An 18,133-nucleotide genomic window follows, 5' to 3' on the forward strand; every position below is an offset into this window, starting at 1 on the left:
CTCCTCGTAATCAACACCTACGGAGCCCCCTCCTGAGTCGAGCACTGTACTAGGTACTTGGGAGCGAATAAAAGCAGAAGCTAAGCTCCCTCGAGGAGCTTACAATCTAATACTTTCTTGTACTTGTACTTCATATTTCCTCACAGCCATGAATCTTGAAGGACATGAGGCCTGCAAGGTTGTTGGAAGCAAAAAGGATCTCATCAGCAGTCTCGGAAGCCCTTGAGAAGCCTGGCATTTGTTTTATTAGACAAGGATGGACCATGCTTCCTGGCCCAGAGGGGAATGGAGAGCTGTGAGAGTTGGGAGCTGTGTCAGTTCTGCTGGGCCGTGGTGGTTGAATGGGGTCCATAATTCAGTTTAAACTGCTTTGGTTTAAAATGAATCTGTGGGAGCTCAGAGTTGTAAAAGAGCAAATATAGTTGTTACCTGTGGGACTTCAGCGCTGTGACCTTTAAGGCTTGTCGAGGGAAGCCTTGAATATTTCCAAATAACATTGATTATCATTTGGAAATATTCTTTTGACAATCCTACTGCAGGGATTTCAGTACAGCATTTTTATTTTTTGGGTGGGGAGTGAGGAGTTAAGTGTTGCCTGACTGTTTTTGTTGCCTATTCTCTTTTGCCGTAGCCTTCTAGAGGAAGAGTTGTGTTCCTGAGAGAGTTGTCGGGTGTTGACATTTTCATGTGGGTCAAGGGAGCTGGAAGGTTCAACGTGGTTAGTATTCCAGGAAATGGAGGCCAAGTTAATCTTGGAAAGATTCGTTCTTTATTTTGAAGAGAAATGATACCTACAAGCATTCATTGCATTTGGAAAGAAACCTCCATTTTGGAGACTCTCGCTTATTTTTTTCCTTTTTTTCCATTTTTATTCACTCTTCATTTATTGTCTTCTGGAAAAGATAAACTACATATTAGAAGAGAGCGAGACAAATCAAGAAACTGATCTGAGCATGAAGTGGACTTCTGCTTTTCCCCAAATGTGGAAGCACGCAATCATGGTATGCCCTGGAACAAGCCAATCAATTAGTAGTATTTATTGAGCACTTACTGTGTGCATAACACTGTTCTAAGTGCTTGGGAGAGTACAGTACAACTGAGTTGGTAGGCATAATTCCTAGACTGTAAGATTGAAGCTTAATGTGGGCAGGGTACATGTTTACCAACTCTGTTATGTTGTACTTTCCCAGTTACATTATACTCTGCGCACAGTAAGTGCTCAATAAATACCATTGATTGACTGGACAAGTCGCTGTTCCCTACATGACTCCCAGTTTTAAGAGGAAGTGTAGATATCAACCCCATTTTAGAGTTGAGGAAAGGCCCAGAGAGGTTAAGTCATTGCCCAAGGTTACACAGTGAACCAAGCCCAAATTGGGACTAGAACCCAGATCTCCTGTTTCTGGGCCAACTGAGTGTTTTAACTAAGAGAACTGGACCCAGTGACTGCTTTCTGCTAGTGCTGAGAGGCGTTTGGGATGACCAGTCAATCCTTCCAAAAGCACTGTGCCAATTCCCACCTGTACTTGACATTGCATTATTCACTTTAACTACATTAAGTAGACCGCTCATTTTGGTCACCAGCTTGTCCATGTAAATTTTTTTTGATGAGATAGGAAACCATTAGCTGACAAAAATGTTGACAGATCCGGTGTGCTCAGTGCTGTTTTCACACATCTCAATGGTCTAGTACTTTATCTCTGAGGGTTATGAACAAAATACACCAGCGTTGTATTGTCTCTGGCTTTTTAACTCCTTTATTTACTGCCTATTGTTTTCTTTGACAGACCATTAAGCAGGGCACTAATACTAACTTACAAATTGCATTCGATTCTTGGTTTTGAATATGATTTTAAGAACACAATTTAAATCCAGAAAATGGCCTCCCTGGTGGAAATGTATTAAAATAAATGAGTTCAGTGACAGATTCCACAGGTCTCAGTACTTAGTACACTGCGTGGCACATAGTGCTTAACAAATACCATTAAAAAATTAAAACCTGTTCCTATATTTTTTGTCAATGCCTTAAGGATATAAGAGCATTTTGAGATGTCAGTATTGAAATCTGGTCAGTGCTGAAAAAGCTGGCAGATGCTTTCTGAGGACAGTATTTCCAACCTCTTACCTTGCTCCCAATTACATGACTCTTCACTCTAAATTTGTTGACTTGCGACTCTGCAATGTCAGCCCTCTCTTCAGCTTCCTCCAGTTCATGTTGGACTTTTCTGAATTTGGACAGGTGAATGTTTGCCTGCTCCTCCTGGTAGGAATGATTTTTAGAAATATCTAATGTTGAGTGGCTGGTCAATTCAGATTTTAATGTTCTAATATTAAACAGTGTCTTCCAAGAAAATGATCCATTGCTGGAAATCTCCCCAGAGCCGGGGAGAGGCTGCCAATTTTCAGGGACCCTGAATCCTATCCCCCATACAAGAGGCAGGGCCATAGAATCAAGGCCTCAAACGCTCCAACTTCCTGTCTCTTCTGAGTAATGGGGTGAACCAGCATGGCATAGTAAAAAGAGGATGAGCCTGGGAGTCGGAGAACCTGGGTTCTAATTCTGACTCTACCACTTGTTTGCTGGGCAAGATCAGTGCCTGGCACAAAGTGTGTGCTTAACAAATACCATAAAAAATAATGAAATTATGTACCAGCAAGCTTTGACTCTACCTAAACCCTAATGGAAAGGTTCAATAGATCATATATACTTGGGGTAGATACAAACTAATCGAGTTGGACACAGTTCCTGTCCCACCTGGGACTCACAGTCTTAATCCGTATTTTACAGAGGAGGTAACAAGGCACAGAGAAGTCAAGTGACTTGCCCAAGATCACAAAGCAGACAAGTGGCAGATCCAGGATGAGAACGAGATCTTCTCCCTCCCAGGCCCGTGCTCTTTAACTAGGCCATGCTGTTTGTCATCACATGACAGCTTGAGGGGCATATCTAGAAGTGGCCCATCTTTAAGAAAAATGATCTTGCAAAACAGGTGAAATAATTTGGGCGTCAAGAGAGCTGAAACTCACCGCTTCTTCAGCCTGTCTTTTGTAGGTTTTCACTTTCATCTGCAGTTTATCCACCAGATCTTGCAGCCGGAGTACATTCTTCTTCTCCTCCTCAGACTAACGAATGGAAAAAAAAAAAAACTTGTTTCATTTCAAGTAGCACAGACTATCAGACAGTAGAGCTGAAGGGAGGGTGTACCTGGTAGGCTAATTCCTTAGCCCGCCTTTCATATTTCCGAACATCATTGATACTTTCTACACTCCGTTTCTGTTCAACTTCAAGTTCATTTTCCAGTTCGCGTACCTGAAAGTGGAATAATAATGGTGAGTTTTTCCTGGACAGACCTATCGAAGACACTTTTTAGATGTGATTTGTTAATCAGTAGGTGTTCAGTATCATCATCATCGTTATTATTATTGTATTTGTTAAACACTTCTATTTGTCGATCACTGCGCTAAACGCTGGAGTAGATACAAGATAATCAAGTTGGAGCAAGTCCCTCTCCCCCATGGGGCTCACAGTCCAAGTAGGAGAGATCGAATCCTCGTTTTTTTGTTTGTTTTTTTTACAGTGAGGTAAAATGAGGCACAGTTATCTGAACTCCTCACTCCTCCATGCCACCAAGGAGAGATGGAGATGCTACTTCTTTCCACTCTAAAGCCGTGCTTTAAGAGGAGCCTAGTGAGTTAGGAGGACAGAATTCACTGGTTGTGTCAGGGAGACGTACCCTTGATTCCAGTTTTTGGATCTGCTTCTTCCCTCCTTTCAGGGCCAGCTGCTCAGCTTCATCCAGGCGATGCTGAAGGTCTCTCACTGTCTGCTCCAGGTTCTTCTTCATCCTCTCCAGATGAGCACTGGTGTCTTGCTCCTTTTTGAGCTCCTCCGCCATTAGAGCAGCCTGGAAAATGCCAAGAGCCACGGTTTCAACTACAAGGAAGCCCTCGGATTTTTCCTGTTGGGAGGAAAAATCACCTTGAACATTTCATCTTCTGATGAGACACTTACGTCAGTGAGGGATTTCTTGACTTTTTCTTCTGCATTTCTTGCCTCTAAGACAGCTTCCTCCATTTCGCTCTGGATTTGAGAAAGGTCAGTCTCCAGTTTCTTCTTTGTATTGATAAGACTGGTGTTCTAGGATGCAAAGCAAACCAAACTGGGAACTCTGGTGGGGTTCCCATACGGCACCTCTTTGCAGGTCCCGGGCAGACCTCGGGCCATTACCTGAGCGTGCAGAAGTTGAACTTGTTCTCCGGTTTTGATGAGTTCTTGTTCGGCAATTTTGCGCGATCTCTCAGTCTGCTCGAGTGCTGCCCTCATCTCTTCGATCTCTGCCAGCAAAAGATTGTTCCTACGTTCGACCATCACCAGCTGTTCCTTTAGGTCTTCTTGTCCCCTCACCGCATCATCAAGGTGCAAATTAGCAGCCTGTCGGAAAGGCAACGAGTTAATTGGAGAATGGCTCCTGGAAATGGAAGCTGGAGAAGCCGAGTTCCCATTCTAATCCTGCTACTTCTCAAAATTTGACCCTAATAAAAGTTTTCCCAGATGGAAAGTGATGAGAATATACCGATCTACCCTTGCATGGGAAAGGGAAGATGTCTTGGGCTTAGAAGGGCTCTCTAGAGACCCACCTGTTTTAGCCAGTCACCCAATAAGATAGCCATTATATTCTTCAATACTTTCAATACTTTCAAACAGAAACTCCTTACTTGGGCTTTAAAGCACTCAGTAACCTTGGCACCCCTCCCACCTCACCTCGTTACTCTCCTACTGCAACCCAACCCGCACCCTTCTCTTCTCTAATGCCAATTTTTCTCACTCTATCTCAATCTTCTCTATCTCTCTGCCGACCTTCTGCCTCTAGCCTGGAACATCCTCCCTCTTCATATCCACCATACAATTGCTCTCCCTGCTTTCAAACACCTAACGAAGGCACATCTCCAAGAGGTCCTCCTTTCCTCTTCTCCCACTCCCTTCTGTGTCACCCTGACTTGCTCCCTTTAGTCATCCCTTCTCTCAGGCCCACAGCACTTATGTACATATCTGTAATTTATTTATATTAATGCCTGTCTTCCCCTCGAGACGGTAAGCGCCCTTTGGGCAGGGAATGTGTCTGCAAACAGGTGCTCACTGAATACAAATGACTGACCGATTTCAGGGAAGAAACCTCTGTGGTCCTTCCTTGGTCAGTGCCTCAATACACTGTTCCCATTTGTCACACCTTTGGAAGAGGAGTACTCAGGAAGTCATGGTCATGGCCTAGTGCAAAGAGCCTTTGGTTGGGAGTCAGGAGACCCAGCTTCTAGTCCCAGCTCTGCCTGTGGCCAGTTGAGTGACTAAATCTCTTTGGTCCTCAGTTTCTTCCTCTGTAAAATGGGGATGAGATGGATTCTGCAACCCATTGGGTCAGAGACTGTCTGAGAAGCTTGTATCCACCTCAGGCATTTAACACAGAGTGTTTACCAGTGGCCCAAATCACCCTTTACTCAGAATCTCTATGCTACCTTGAGCTGACCATGCACGTTTCGGAGCTGTTTCTGGGCTTCAGCGGCTTGGCGATTGGAATAGCTCAGCTGGATCTCCATTTCATTTAGATCCCCCTCCATCTTCTTCTTCAGCCTCAGGGCGTCATTCCTGCTCCTGACCTCCATGTCCAGCGTGCTCTGCATGGACTCCATGGTCCGGAGGTTGTTTCTTTTTAATTGCTCCATTTCCTCATCCTTCTCAGCCACCTTCCTGTCTACTTCAGACTTCACTTGGCTTAGCTCCATCTGGATCCGCAGGATCTTTCCTTCCTCATGATCCAAACTTCCCTTACAAGATATGAAGGAGCAGTAATTTAAAGCAAAAGTAATTTTGAGTTTTGCCCATATAACAATGAAACTGAGAAAAACTTCGATGCGGTCAAAGTCTGCCATGTAAATTACAGTCCATCAGTCATGAGGCCTGAAAGAATCGAACAATTGCGAGTATTTATTGAGTACTTACTGTGTGCCGAACACTGTGCTAAGCACTTGGGAGAGTGCAGAACCATAGAGTAGGTAGACACAATCCCTACCCAAAAAGGGTTTAGAGACTATAGGGGGAATTGAAATTAAGCATAGGAAAATTCCAACACAAAGTAAAATATGACCCCGACATCTGGTGTTGGAAACCACCAGAGAGCTCATCAATATGACTTTAGCAAGAAGGGGGAGGTGTTCATGGTCAAAATAATTTTTGTGATGGGACTCATTTAAGGAACTTTTTCTTACTTCCACTTCTTCCAGGGCAGATTGGAGTTCACTCTTTTCTTGTTCAAGCTGCTTCTTTGCTTTCTCCAGTTCTCGTACAGCCTTTGCAGTATCGCTCATCTGCTCGGTGAGATCGGTGATCTCCTCTGTTTGGGAGACAGAATTCATCTCCGTAGGTGAGAATAGGGATGCCAGATGCAAGAGGTTGCCAGAGTTGCCCAGTAACAACCTTGCATGTTAAAAATGCAATGTGAGTGGCCCTGAGCTATTATCATCATTGCCATTATCAGTGGTATATATTGAGCATTTACTGTGTGCAGGGCACTATACTAAATGCCTGGGAGAGCTCCATATAACAGAATTGGTAGACACGTTTCCTGCCCACAAGAAGCTTATAGTTTAGAGGGGAAGACAGACATAATAATTATAATGATGGTATTTGTTAAGCGCTTACTATGTGCCAAACACTGTTCTAAGCACTGATATTTGTTAAGCACTTACTTATGTGCCAAACACTGTTCTAAGCACTGGGGTAGATACAAGGTAATCAGGTTGTCTCACGTGGGGCTTACAGTTTTAATCCCCATTTTACAGATGAGGTAACTGAGGCACAGAGAAGTTAAGTGGTTTGCCCAAGGTCGCACAGCAGACAAGTGGCGCAGCCGGGATTAGAACCCATGGCCTATGACTCCCAAGCCCGGGCTCTTTCCACCAAGCCACGTTAATGAGAAGCAGCGTGACCTAATGGATTGAGGACAGCCCTGTTCTAATCCCTACTCTGTTGCTTGTCTGCCGTGTGACCTTGGGCAAATCACTTAACTTCTCTGTGCCTCAGTTACCTCATCTGTAAAATGGGGATTGCGACTGTGAGCCCCATGTGGGACAGGGACTGTATCCAACCCGATTTGCTTGCATCTACCCCTCTGCTTAGTACAATTCTTGGCACATGGTAATTGCTTAAGAAATATCACAATTACTATTATTATCATTTGCCAAATCCTATGTTTTTCACTTGCTAGATTGAGGATCTCCTTACCCTTCGATACCTAGGTCAAAATTTTTCCGAGTTATAGTTTGAGTGTCCAAACAGGCCCAGAGCAATGTGAGGGTATTTTTTTTTAAGTGATCTCTCTAGTCTGAGTCAGAACCTGGAAAACTCACCCTGCAGATTTTTGTTTTCACGTTTCATTGTTTCTAGGTGGTCCAAAGCTTCCTCATAAGCATTTTTCATTTTGAAGATCTCTGTGCTCAGGGAGCGGGCTTCCTTCTGGGAGGCCTCCAGGTCAGCCTGGGATTCTTCTTGTTTCTGTTTCCACTCTGCCAAGATCTGTTCAGGAAATAGCACTAGCCTAAGTTCAAGGGAGGGAGGGGAGCTCAGAGGGCGGCCCTTGTGTTTGGAAAATAGATCCTCCGATTCCCAGTAAATTACGATAGCAGGGCATTTGCCTGGTTCGTTCTACTGGTTTGTAGATGTTCTGTTTTTAGTTTAGGGTACCATTCCCTTAAAACATTATAGTATCCTCTTGGAATTCCCTAAATCAGCAGGCGGGTAGCCAACATGATCAAGGTTATTTTCCTGAAGAATTTTTGGTCTCTAAGATGATGGACCAGTCTACTGTGCCTCTTCGGACAAGACTAAGATTTCTAAGTCTACTTGCAGGCAGTTGACTTCCAATTGCCTTGGGTGTGAAATATTCTGAATTTAGCAGACCTTAAAAATCCCTCGCGTGATCCGACTGTCAGGTTGGGTGATCTTGTACCTTATCAAAGTTCCTCTGCTTCTTATCTAGGGCCACGGCTACACTGGCGGCTCTCTCCCCGTCGAGCATTTGCTCTTCCACTTCGACTTGCAGTCTCTGCTTAGTCTTCTCCAGCGACACGCATTTCGAATTTACCGCTTCAACCTGTTCCTCAGCCTCCTGCAGGCGTTGAGCCAGCTTTTTTCTGGATGGAGACCAGAATTGGGGGGGGGGGGTGAAAGAGAAGCCACTTTAAGACAAATTCCAAAGAGGCGAGCCATATTGCCCAACTCACTTGGCTTCCTCGAGTTCTTCTGTGCGCTGAATGGCGTCACTCTCATATTTGGTTCGCCACTGAGCCACCTCGCTGTTCGCTTTGGATAAGGCCCGTTGCAGCTCAGCCTTGGCTTCCTGCTCCTCTTCATATTGCTCGTGGAGCAAGTCGTTGGCATGGCGAGAAGACTGCAAGGCATGTGCCAGGGCGCTTTTAGCCTCCAAAGAAAGACAGAAAAATGGGCCTGGGCATATTTGTTTCTTTTTAGCGTTAGACAATGGATCGTCGGACACTCCCCTTTCCGCACCAAATGTCTCCCTGGGGCTAGTTAGAATGACTAGGAAAAGGATTAACAATAGAAGAGCAGAATTTGTCTGGATTACAATCTGGGGTGCCAGCTGTTTTTATGCTAAGCGGAAGGGCTTTGAAGAATTCACAGCTGCAGGGAGGTACCTAAATTAGGATTCAAATCTTGTTTTCCGCAGAGTTATTGGTGATATCATGCCAAGGAAGCCCTCCTTTTCTTAAAGAAAAGGGAAGAGAGAACATAAAAATCGAGAGAAATCCAGTGAGCGGGCCCTGAGATCTTTCATTTCCCCCCTATAACTGCAAGTGCCTTGTACTAGTTGAGGGCCAAAGAGGGGTGAATACAAAACTATTGGAAATGGTATGTAAAAATCACTGGAGACTAAAATGGAATTAGAAAAATGGGTCCAAGATATTGAAGGATTTGGAGCAGTGGGAGACTGGGTTGACTGCTGTCAAAGATGGACTGGGAGAGAAAAGGTTCATTAATTTTACCTTTGATTCTTCTTCTAGCTGTCTCTGGAGTTCCTCGGTTTGTTGAGTGAAGGCTTGTTTTCCTCGAGTCAGCTGGGAGATGAGGACTTCTTTTTCTTCAAGCTGCCTGGTCACTTCTCCTGTCAGTTATTATTTATTTTTATTTAATGGTGTTTAAGTGCTTACTATATGCCAGCCACTGTACTAAGTGCTGGGGTAGAAACAAGGTGGTCAGATTGGACACAGTCCCTGTTCCACATGGGGCTCACAGTCTTAATCCCCATTTTGTAGATGAGGGAAATCGAGGCACAGAGAAGTTTAGGGACTTGCCCAACGTCACAGCAGAAAAGTGGTGGAGTCAGGATTAGAACTGAGGTCCTCTGACTTCCAAGTCATGCTGCTTCCTCAATTCCAAAGAGAATTACCAGGGTAAAGGTTTAGGTCAACTTTCCAAATTGTTAAATTGACTTACAAATAATGAAAATAAGGTTCTTCCCTTAGATTAAATCTGTTCATTAGTTTGTCCTTTTAAGGACCAATTTCTCCTTGGAGAGAGAACCAATTTGTTTTTGTTATGAGCAGAACAAAGAAGTGGCCTAAGCCCCAGAACTTGCTCTCCAAGTCAGAGTCAAATTCTGTCTCCTAATCCTAGTGACATGCAAAGGCAGCATAGCTTAGTGGAAGAAGAACAGAACTAAGAATCAGGAGGGCCAGATTCCGATCCAGGCTCTGACATTCATCTGCTTTGTGACCTTGGGAAAGTCACTTAACCACTTTGTTTCCTCATTTTTATAATAGGGATAAGAAAAATAAATAATTATGGTATTTAAGTACTTACTATGTGCCAGGCACTGTTTGAAGAGCTGGGGCAGATACAAGCAAATAGGGTTGGACACAGTCCCTGTCCCACAGGGGGCTCACAGTCTTAATCCCCATTTTTCCAGAGGAGAGCACTGAGGCACAGAGAAGTGAAATGACTTGCCCAAGGTCACACAGCAGACAAGTGGTAGAGCCGGCATTAAAACCCATGACCTTCTGACTCCCAAGTCTGTGTTTTATCCACTTGGCCATGCTGCTTCTTGATAAAATACCTGTTCCTCCTCCCCTAGACTGTGAGCTCCATGTGGGACAGGGACTGTGTCCAACCTGATTGTCTTGTGTCTATCCCAGTGCTTAGAAGTGTTTGGCATATAGGAAGAGCTTAATAAATACTAATTATTATTAAGATTATTGTTGTTGTTGTTAAATTGGAGAGGTCAGAGTTTTATTTGGAGGTTAATCCATTCCCTTCCTCAGGAACTGTCTGAGTTTTTGGAGGCAGGATTAGTCCCAGTGAAAAAGAAAAGGGTGAAGTGGATTTTATAGTTCGAACATGGCAGTGATTTTTGACTTTTCTCCAGTAACAGTATGTTGCAGGAATGAGCAGGAGTTCAAAGCCTTTGGGGAATCAGCTTTCCTGTGGTTCAGCAACAATGTGCAGACTTCAGGGCAGCTGCCATATACAACCAACCCTCCTGGTTGGACTCCAACTCGGTAATGAGAAAGCCAGTTTCTTTGCTAAAGGATAACATCCTCACTGTAGCTCTGTCATGGGTGGAGAGGAAAGAGGGAAAACAGGATGTGGAAAGGGAAAAAAAAATGCAGTGCTCAGAAAGAGTGGAAAAATAATGCTGCCAGGCTTCCTTTTGAAGGGCCACCATGTAGCTCCCGGACTTCTTAAGCTCTTTAGGGCATTGTGGACTTTTGAGTTTGGCCCAGGTTAAGTTTGGCCGGTTCCCTGCGCTCAGGATCATCTCCAGGATTCTCCTGAGATGGAGGCTTTTTTTTCCTGGAGACCGAAGTCATCGTGTTTCTCTGGAAACACAGCCGGCAGCACTCGGCTTAGGTTCCAGTCATAGGCCACCATCAAAAGTGTGTTGTGATCAGAGCCGGCCCAGGCAGCGTGGGGGCCCTGGGAGCCTTGGCCGGGGCTAGTCCTGCTCCTTTCAGCTCTATCTTGGTGTAACTCCCATCCTGGTGGGATATGGGTTGATGGAGCAGAACGTCTTGCCGGAAGGCAGTGCACCCATTCTACTAACTGTTTCTAGAAAGATCAATCCCGTATTCTTGTCAAATCAAACTGGTGATTAAGTAAAAAATTCACCATCCTGTACACTTTTTTTGTTTTCCCTCCTGTCTTTCCATATGGAATTACACTTGTTACACAGTAGATAACAACAGTTTTTTCCCCATTCTCCCACCACTGACTGCTCTCCCTGGCTGGTCTCTGGGCTTGTACCTCTCTTTCACAGGATGCAAATGACAATGAGTGAAATTGAGGAGGAGGCACTACTGGCTGTGGAGAGGGATTTTGGCCAAAGGGCAGGTGAACAGATGAGAGGTAATAATAATAATGTTGGTATTTGTTAAGTGCTTACTATGTGTAGAGCACGCTCTAAGCGCTGGGGGAGATACAGGGTAATCAAGTTGTCCCACATGAGGCTCACAGTCTTAATCCCCATTTTACAGATGAGGCACAGAGAAGTTAAGTGACTTGCCCACAGTCACACAGCTGACAAATGGCAGAGCCAGGAATCGAACCCATGACGTCTGACTCCCAAGCCCGTGCTCTTTCCACTGCGCCACGCTGCTGTCTTCAGAGTTCCGAAGAATGGTTCAATTCGGGGGTTTCCTTCCATCAGCACTATTGCCCACCCGCCTGTGAGGAGGATAGCCAACTGTGGACGAGTCGCTTAAGAGTAACCCGAGCAACGCGCTGCAGTTATTGAATCGGGGAGAAGGAAATTTCCAAATTGTCCCGCCGACGAGTGTGTTCGGTAGCCGGGGCAGGAGTTCATTGACGGTGATGGCCGACGAGAAGAGGTGGACGGGAAAAAGGAAGGAACAGACCCCGTACTTTTGATTTGATGATATCTCCTGCTCCGGCCCTGAGGAAGCAATCTGGGGCCCTGTTGGGGTTTCATTTCCTGTCTCTCTAATCCCACCCATCGTTACTGATTCTGGACCGGGGTCTCTCGAAGTTCCTGTCCCAGAGGGCAGGGTGGAGGAACCTGTAACTGTGCCCAGTGGGCTTTGGACCCGGCCTATGCAGAAGTGATGTGGCCTAGTGGATGGAGCCCGGTCCTGGGAGTCAAAAGGTCATGGGCTCTAATCCCGGCTCTGCCTCATAGCTGCTGTGCAACCTTGGGCAAGTCACTTAACTTCTCTGGGCCTCAGTTACCTCATCTGTAAAATGGGGATTAAGACTGTGAGCCCCATGTGGGACAGGGACTGTGTCCAACCTGATTTGTTTGTATCCACCTCAGTGCTTAGCACAATGCCTGGCACCTAGGAAGTACTTCACAAATACCACAGTTATTATTATTATTACCCCAGCTGAACCAAGACCCTAACGCGTAAGAGGGATCAAAGATACCGTTTTCAGTCAGGAATCGGGCCCGTTGGGTGGTCAGATCATTAATAAGGCGTTGATGTTCCTCTGCCTTGGTCTTCATCTCACTCAGTTGATCTTCCAGCACCCGGCACATCTTCTCATGGGTGGACTGCAGAAAGCACAATCATAGTAATCATAATTGTGGCATTTAAGTGCTCACTATGTGCCACAAACACTGATGGACACAGCCCCTGACTCACATGGGGGCTCACAGTCTGAGGGAGGGAGAACGGCTGTATAATCCCCATTTTACAGATGAGGAAGCCAAGGCACTGAGGAGTAAGGAGTAAACAAGATTTCACAGCAGGCAAGAGGTGGATCTGGATTAGAATCCAGGTCCTGTGACTCCCAGGCCCGTGCTCTTTTCATTAGCGGGGAGGGGTTCAGCTGTGCAGGCCCCTCTCCATCGAAACTGGCATCTTTTCCTGCTCTGTGCTTCTTACCTTGGATTTAGAAACAGATGCCATGTTGGCAGTCAGGTCATCAATCTCCATCTTCAGCTCGCTCTTTTCTTTCTCGAGTTTCTGCCTCACCCGTTTCAGGCTGTCGACCTGGGCCCCCAGTTCGGCACTGCTGTCAGCGTGTTTCTTGCGGAGGGTGGCCGTGGTGGCGTCGTGCCGCCCCGTGGCCTCCTCCAGATCCCGACGCATTTTCTGGAACTCCGCCTCGCGTTTCTTATTCGTTTCGATCTGGGCCGCGGTGGCGCTGCCAGCTTGCTCCAGCCTTTCGCTGACCTCCTCCAGTTCCCTGAAGAGCTCTGACCTTTGCTTCTCCGCCTTGGCTCGCGCCACCCTCTCCGCTTCGATCTCTTCCTCGTTTTCTTCGATGCGAGCCTGAGAGAGAGAGGACAGGTGAACTCCTGAGAAACCTGGAGGTGGTGCTTGCGGTCCACCTTTGGGACCCTTCTATTTGCTCTCCCAAGCTGGACTGCCTTTAAAGTCGCTCTGTGGATTTTTAAGTACCAGAAGTTCCTTGATCTTCTTCTGTAGTTGGGAGTCCAGAGACTGTTCCTCCTCTAGTTTGCTTTGCAGTTGGCTTATTTCCGAGTCCTTCCTGTTTAAATCAAGGTAATGAGAAATGAATGGTTTTTGCCTCCAGGTTGCAAATTACTCTTGTTTCCTCCCAGTGCCTCCTTTGCGGCATAAGGCATTTAGGGAAGAGATGATGTTAAGAACGATCTCCTCGCAGTGAGCGTTATGAAACGATGCAATGGGATACCTGATGGAGATCGGGACCCTCCTTCCCTGGAAAGCCTTAAAAATAGGAGAGATCGCAATCTACCCAGACTGGCTTGGAGAAACAGTGTGGCCTAGTGGAAAGAGCACAGGCCAGGGAGGTAGAGAACCTGGATTCTAATCCTGGCTCTGCCACTTGACCGCTTTGTGACCTTTTACTTAATTTCTCTGGGCCTCACTTTCCTTACCTGCAATATCTGTTCTCCCTCCTACTTAGACTGTGGGACCGGGCCTCTGTCAGTCCCGATTTTCTTGTATCTAACCCAGTGCTTAAAACAGTCCTTGGCATCTAGTAAGCACTTAACAAATACCACTTATTATTCTTAGTTTAAAGGCAGGACTGCCTGGATGCAGGGCTTGAAGCCATGAGCCTTCCATAACCTTTCATGCCTTGATCACTGCATAAGCCCAACTAGACAAGTGCTTAGTACAGTGTCCTGCATGTAGTAAGCGCTCAATAAATGCCACTGATTGATTTTTCAATCTTTGAGATGTATCAAAGACAAATCAATTTAGTTCTTTTGAAATTTGAATGGGGAGAGGTAGGGCAGTGGATTCACCTGAAAGATAAAAGGCCGGCATTGCAGATAGATTCTAAATATTTTCATTACTCCAACATTTTACTGCAGACCCAACACTTCCATCCCACTTGATCCCCAGTCTGTACAGTCCAGGGAGCAGGACTAATGAGATGCACATTATTGATGGGTTAGTAGTAAATAACGGCTACCGGCCAGTACCCGGCACCCAGGTGAATGACTAGCTGCAAGATTGGAGGAAGGCCCGATAGTTTATTAATAGTAAGTATAAATATAAAGTCGGTACTAACTTCTTGATCTTTTCTTCAGCTTGTCGCTTGTCATTTTCTAGGTCCATTATGGTTTCCTGGGTCAGCTTCAAATCACCCTCCACTTTTCTCTTACCCCTTTCGAGGTCCACGCGAAGCTTCTTCTCTTGCTCCAAGGAACCTTCCAGCTGGTCAGGAGAAAAACATCTCTTAAATGTCTAGATTTGAATTTGTAAAACTTCATTTGAAACTCAAGTGCCAAGTTCACTTCTCACTTTCGGTTCCCACTTACATCGTCCACCTGCTGTTCCAGTTTTAACTTGGCTTTGCTCAGGGTGCTGACTTTATCTTCTTCTGCTTGAAGATCGTCCAAGGTTTGCTGGTGAGCTTCTTGGAGAGCCTTCTTCTCTTTAGAAAGCTTAGCAATAGTCTCATCTTGAGCTGCCATTTCCTCCATCAAATTTTTAACCTCCAATTGCGGGGGAAATCAAAATGAATGTTTGGGCTGAAATCAGGAGATATTTGATTCTGCTCCCTAGAACGTGAATACTAGATCTGGAGGTTTATGTGTGTATTTCATTGCAAGTTTGGCTTTTTTTTATGTTATCTGTTAGGCACTTGTTATGTGCCAGTTCTCCCTTAGATTGGTGCCAGCAGGGCCTAGTAGAAAGAGCGTGAAACTGGGAGTCAGAACCCCTGGCTCTACTCCCATCTGGGCCGCTGGCCTACTCTGTGACTTTGGGCCAGTCGCTTGACCTCCCTGGACCGCAATTTCCTCATCTGTAAAATGGGGAAAAGGTAGATTGTGATCCTGGCGTGGACAGGGACTTTGTCTGATCCCATCATCCCGAGAAGCAGCAGGACCTAGCAGAAAGAGCTCGAGCCTGGGAGCCAGAGGATCTGAGTTCTGATCCCAGCTCTGCTACTTGCCTGCCATATGAACTTGGGCAGTTCACCTAACTTCTCTGTGACTCAGTTTGCTCATCTGTAAAATGGGGATTCAGTACCTGTTCTCCCTCTCCTCTAGATGCGAGTCCTATGTGGGACAGTGACGGTATCCAACCTGCTGAACTTGTATTTACCCCAGCACTTAGTACAGTGGTGGCAAATAGAAAGTGCTTAACAAATACCATAATTTTTAGCATCTCTCTCTCGGCCCTTAGCGGCCAGTAAGCACTCCGTAAGAAAAGGGTCCCAGAGCAGTCGGTCAATCGTAGTTATTGAGTGGTTACTGTACAGTCGCTGCAGACAGGAGAGGTGGTGGTGATGGACATGACCCTCCAGAACGGGCAGTGGATTCCGAGTCGAAGTCAGAAAGTGAAGCTGAGAAAAACCAAAGCTATCTGCCACCGGCACCTGGGAATTCTACCCACCCAAACTTCTCATCAGTGGTACACAGCTGCTTGCTGCCTTGAAATTATATGAAGTAGAGAAGCAGCACACTGTCCAACAGTCAGTTCGTGGAGAGACAAAAAGAAAAGCAAATCAAGCTAGTCAGCCTGTCTTTTGGGAGACAGACGCTTGTCTCACCCAACACACTATATCCATGCCACATTGTGGCATGGATCAGGAGTTTCTGTCCCGGGGTAGAGTTGACCAGGGAGAATTTTAGATGGACAGGGAGCCAAAAGGAGGTCTTTGATTTTGTTCTAGGCAGGACTAGGCGCTAATGTCATTGCTAAATGCTTAGTACAGTGCTTTGCACACAGCAAGCACTCTATAAATGCGATTGAATGAATGGGGGCAGCAGGTTATTTCAGGAGGGCACAGTGCCCTGGGTCACAGTTCATAGATGTTCATAGATGGTGAGCCCCTAGAGGGAGAGGGTCCATGCCTAATTCCTACCTGTGTACTCTTTCTCAGAAGCACTTAATAAATACAATTATGACTACTTCTACCAGCCCTTAGGGAGGAGGCTACATCTGGAGGGTGGGAAAGAGCTGTGGGGTCCCAGCCTGAGTCACTAACATATCCAGCATGAGAAAGAGGACCCCAAGGTCAAAATTCTGACCCCTCTCAAAGCTGTTTCAAGGGGACAGTTTGGAAGGACCTGGATCAAAGGCTGGTGGAGAATCTCGGGTCCCTACTGGGATTAGAAGAAGGGTTGAATAGAAGGATAGACCGGAAAGGAGGGTCTTTGGCAAAAGCATGGAGTGGTGGGAGAATGAAGACCCAACCTCCCAACCCTTGGAGGTGGGTGGATGAAGTATATCCAGAGAGAACTCCTACAGAAGTAGATTGGCTGAGTAATTTTCAGTGGATTCTGAGTCCATTGAAAGTTCTAGTGGAGGAATAAATCAAGGAGAGGGAAAATTATTTTTGTCGCCTGGATTTCATTTCATCTGCTGATATCACAGATGGGGGAGTCAGAAGGGCCCCGTGACTCAGGTCAATACCCAGTCACCGGTATTCTTTAAAATGGAAAAAAATCTCTGCCTACGGTAATGACTGGTTTGTCCTGTTACCCAGCTTCCTAATCTATCCTGTCTTCTTTGAAAAGATCTCCCTTATTTTGAAAAAAACAAAAAACCCTTAAATCCTGCATTCATGTTTTGGGGAACAGCTCTGGCCTGTTAAACGATGTTCTTGAGTTTAAAGTCTGTGGAGCTCTAGGGGCAACCAAATTGAACCCTGTCTTTTCTGGAACTGGGCCAGGAATCCTGGTAAGCCATCTGGAGGGGAGAGTAGTAGAATAGCTCATAAGGTTGGTAAAAATCAGTGTTCTGCAGGCAGGAAATGCTCTGGAAAGCCAAGCTCCACGCTTGTCCCACCCACCCCGAGGCTAGGGCTGGGGTGGTTCAGAACAGAAATCAGGCGTGGCCCAATTCCGGGTGAGTTCCGCAGGGGGCTCAGTCCCCCCCACATCCATCCGAAGTTACCTTGTTTTCGGTGGCGTGTTTTTCTTTTTCAGCTTTGGCAAGGGTGAGCTCCAGGTCATCAATATCTTTCTTCAGCTCGGAGCACTCATCCTCCAGCTTCCTCTTCTTGGCCATCAGCTCCGAATTGTTCTCCTCCTCCTCTTCCAGCCGGTCGGCGAGCTCTTTGATTTTGGCTTCCAGCTGAATTTTACATTTGATGAGGCCGTCACATCTCTCCTCGGCGTCGGACAGGTTCTCGGATTCCTGTTCCAATATCAAATTAATATCGGTTAATCGTCCCCCGCCTTGCTCCACAGGCACCGAGCTGCTGGCTCTGGGTCTGGGCTGTAGCTCGTTACCGCCTGGCACTGCAGCAGCAGTTCATTCTTCTCCTGCAGCAGAGTCACCATCTTCTCCTCCAGCTCTCTCCTCTTGGCGTCCGCCTTGGACAAGTCTTCCTTCGCCTTTTCATAATCTTCCTTCATGTTTGCCATCTCCTTCTCTGCCTCGGCGCTTTTCAGAAGCGGCTTGATTTTGAAGTAGAGCTTCATCCAGGGCCAGTGCTTGACATTCATGAATGCCCGCACGTTGTACTGGATGATGAACAAGGACTCTCTGTGGGGGGCAGTGGAAAAAAAAAAAAGCCCACGGGGAGAGGACTTCAGTGGAAACCAAGAGGCTTTCGCAGACTAGGCCCTTTATTTCTCCCGTCCGCCCTTCCCTCCGAGTCGACTATCTGCATGGCTCTGTGTCCCTGGGACACTTGGATGCCCATCCCGGCCCCACA

At 46.2% G+C, this 18,133-nt stretch overlaps 1 protein-coding gene across 1 annotated transcript in view; it reads right to left on the bottom strand.

Annotated features, from left to right (window-relative positions):
• Window positions 1-771: 771 nt before the first annotated feature.
• The window catches only part of LOC100092336 (myosin-4-like), a 34,903-nt gene continuing 17,541 nt past the window's right edge, over window positions 772-18,133 (bottom strand). Inside the window, exons 20-39 of the mRNA XM_029068087.2 lie at window positions 17,706-17,961; window positions 17,368-17,610; window positions 14,781-14,957; window positions 14,531-14,676; window positions 13,429-13,519; window positions 12,910-13,299; window positions 12,449-12,575; window positions 9,055-9,173; window positions 8,275-8,471; window positions 8,001-8,184; window positions 7,402-7,567; window positions 6,262-6,386; window positions 5,512-5,820; window positions 4,229-4,432; window positions 4,013-4,138; window positions 3,735-3,905; window positions 3,206-3,310; window positions 3,028-3,123; window positions 2,126-2,260; window positions 772-893 (exon numbers count right to left, since the gene is read on the bottom strand). Of these exons, the coding sequence (XP_028923920.1) occupies window positions 873-893; window positions 2,126-2,260; window positions 3,028-3,123; window positions 3,206-3,310; window positions 3,735-3,905; window positions 4,013-4,138; window positions 4,229-4,432; window positions 5,512-5,820; window positions 6,262-6,386; window positions 7,402-7,567; window positions 8,001-8,184; window positions 8,275-8,471; window positions 9,055-9,173; window positions 12,449-12,575; window positions 12,910-13,299; window positions 13,429-13,519; window positions 14,531-14,676; window positions 14,781-14,957; window positions 17,368-17,610; window positions 17,706-17,961 (3,388 nt within the window). The 3' untranslated portion in view covers window positions 772-872. The remainder of the gene's footprint in view (window positions 894-2,125; window positions 2,261-3,027; window positions 3,124-3,205; window positions 3,311-3,734; window positions 3,906-4,012; window positions 4,139-4,228; window positions 4,433-5,511; window positions 5,821-6,261; window positions 6,387-7,401; window positions 7,568-8,000; window positions 8,185-8,274; window positions 8,472-9,054; window positions 9,174-12,448; window positions 12,576-12,909; window positions 13,300-13,428; window positions 13,520-14,530; window positions 14,677-14,780; window positions 14,958-17,367; window positions 17,611-17,705; window positions 17,962-18,133) is intronic.

This window comes from Ornithorhynchus anatinus, chromosome 6, assembly GCF_004115215.2.
Source record: "Ornithorhynchus anatinus isolate Pmale09 chromosome 6, mOrnAna1.pri.v4, whole genome shotgun sequence".
Classification (NCBI taxonomy): domain Eukaryota; kingdom Metazoa; phylum Chordata; class Mammalia; order Monotremata; family Ornithorhynchidae; genus Ornithorhynchus; species Ornithorhynchus anatinus.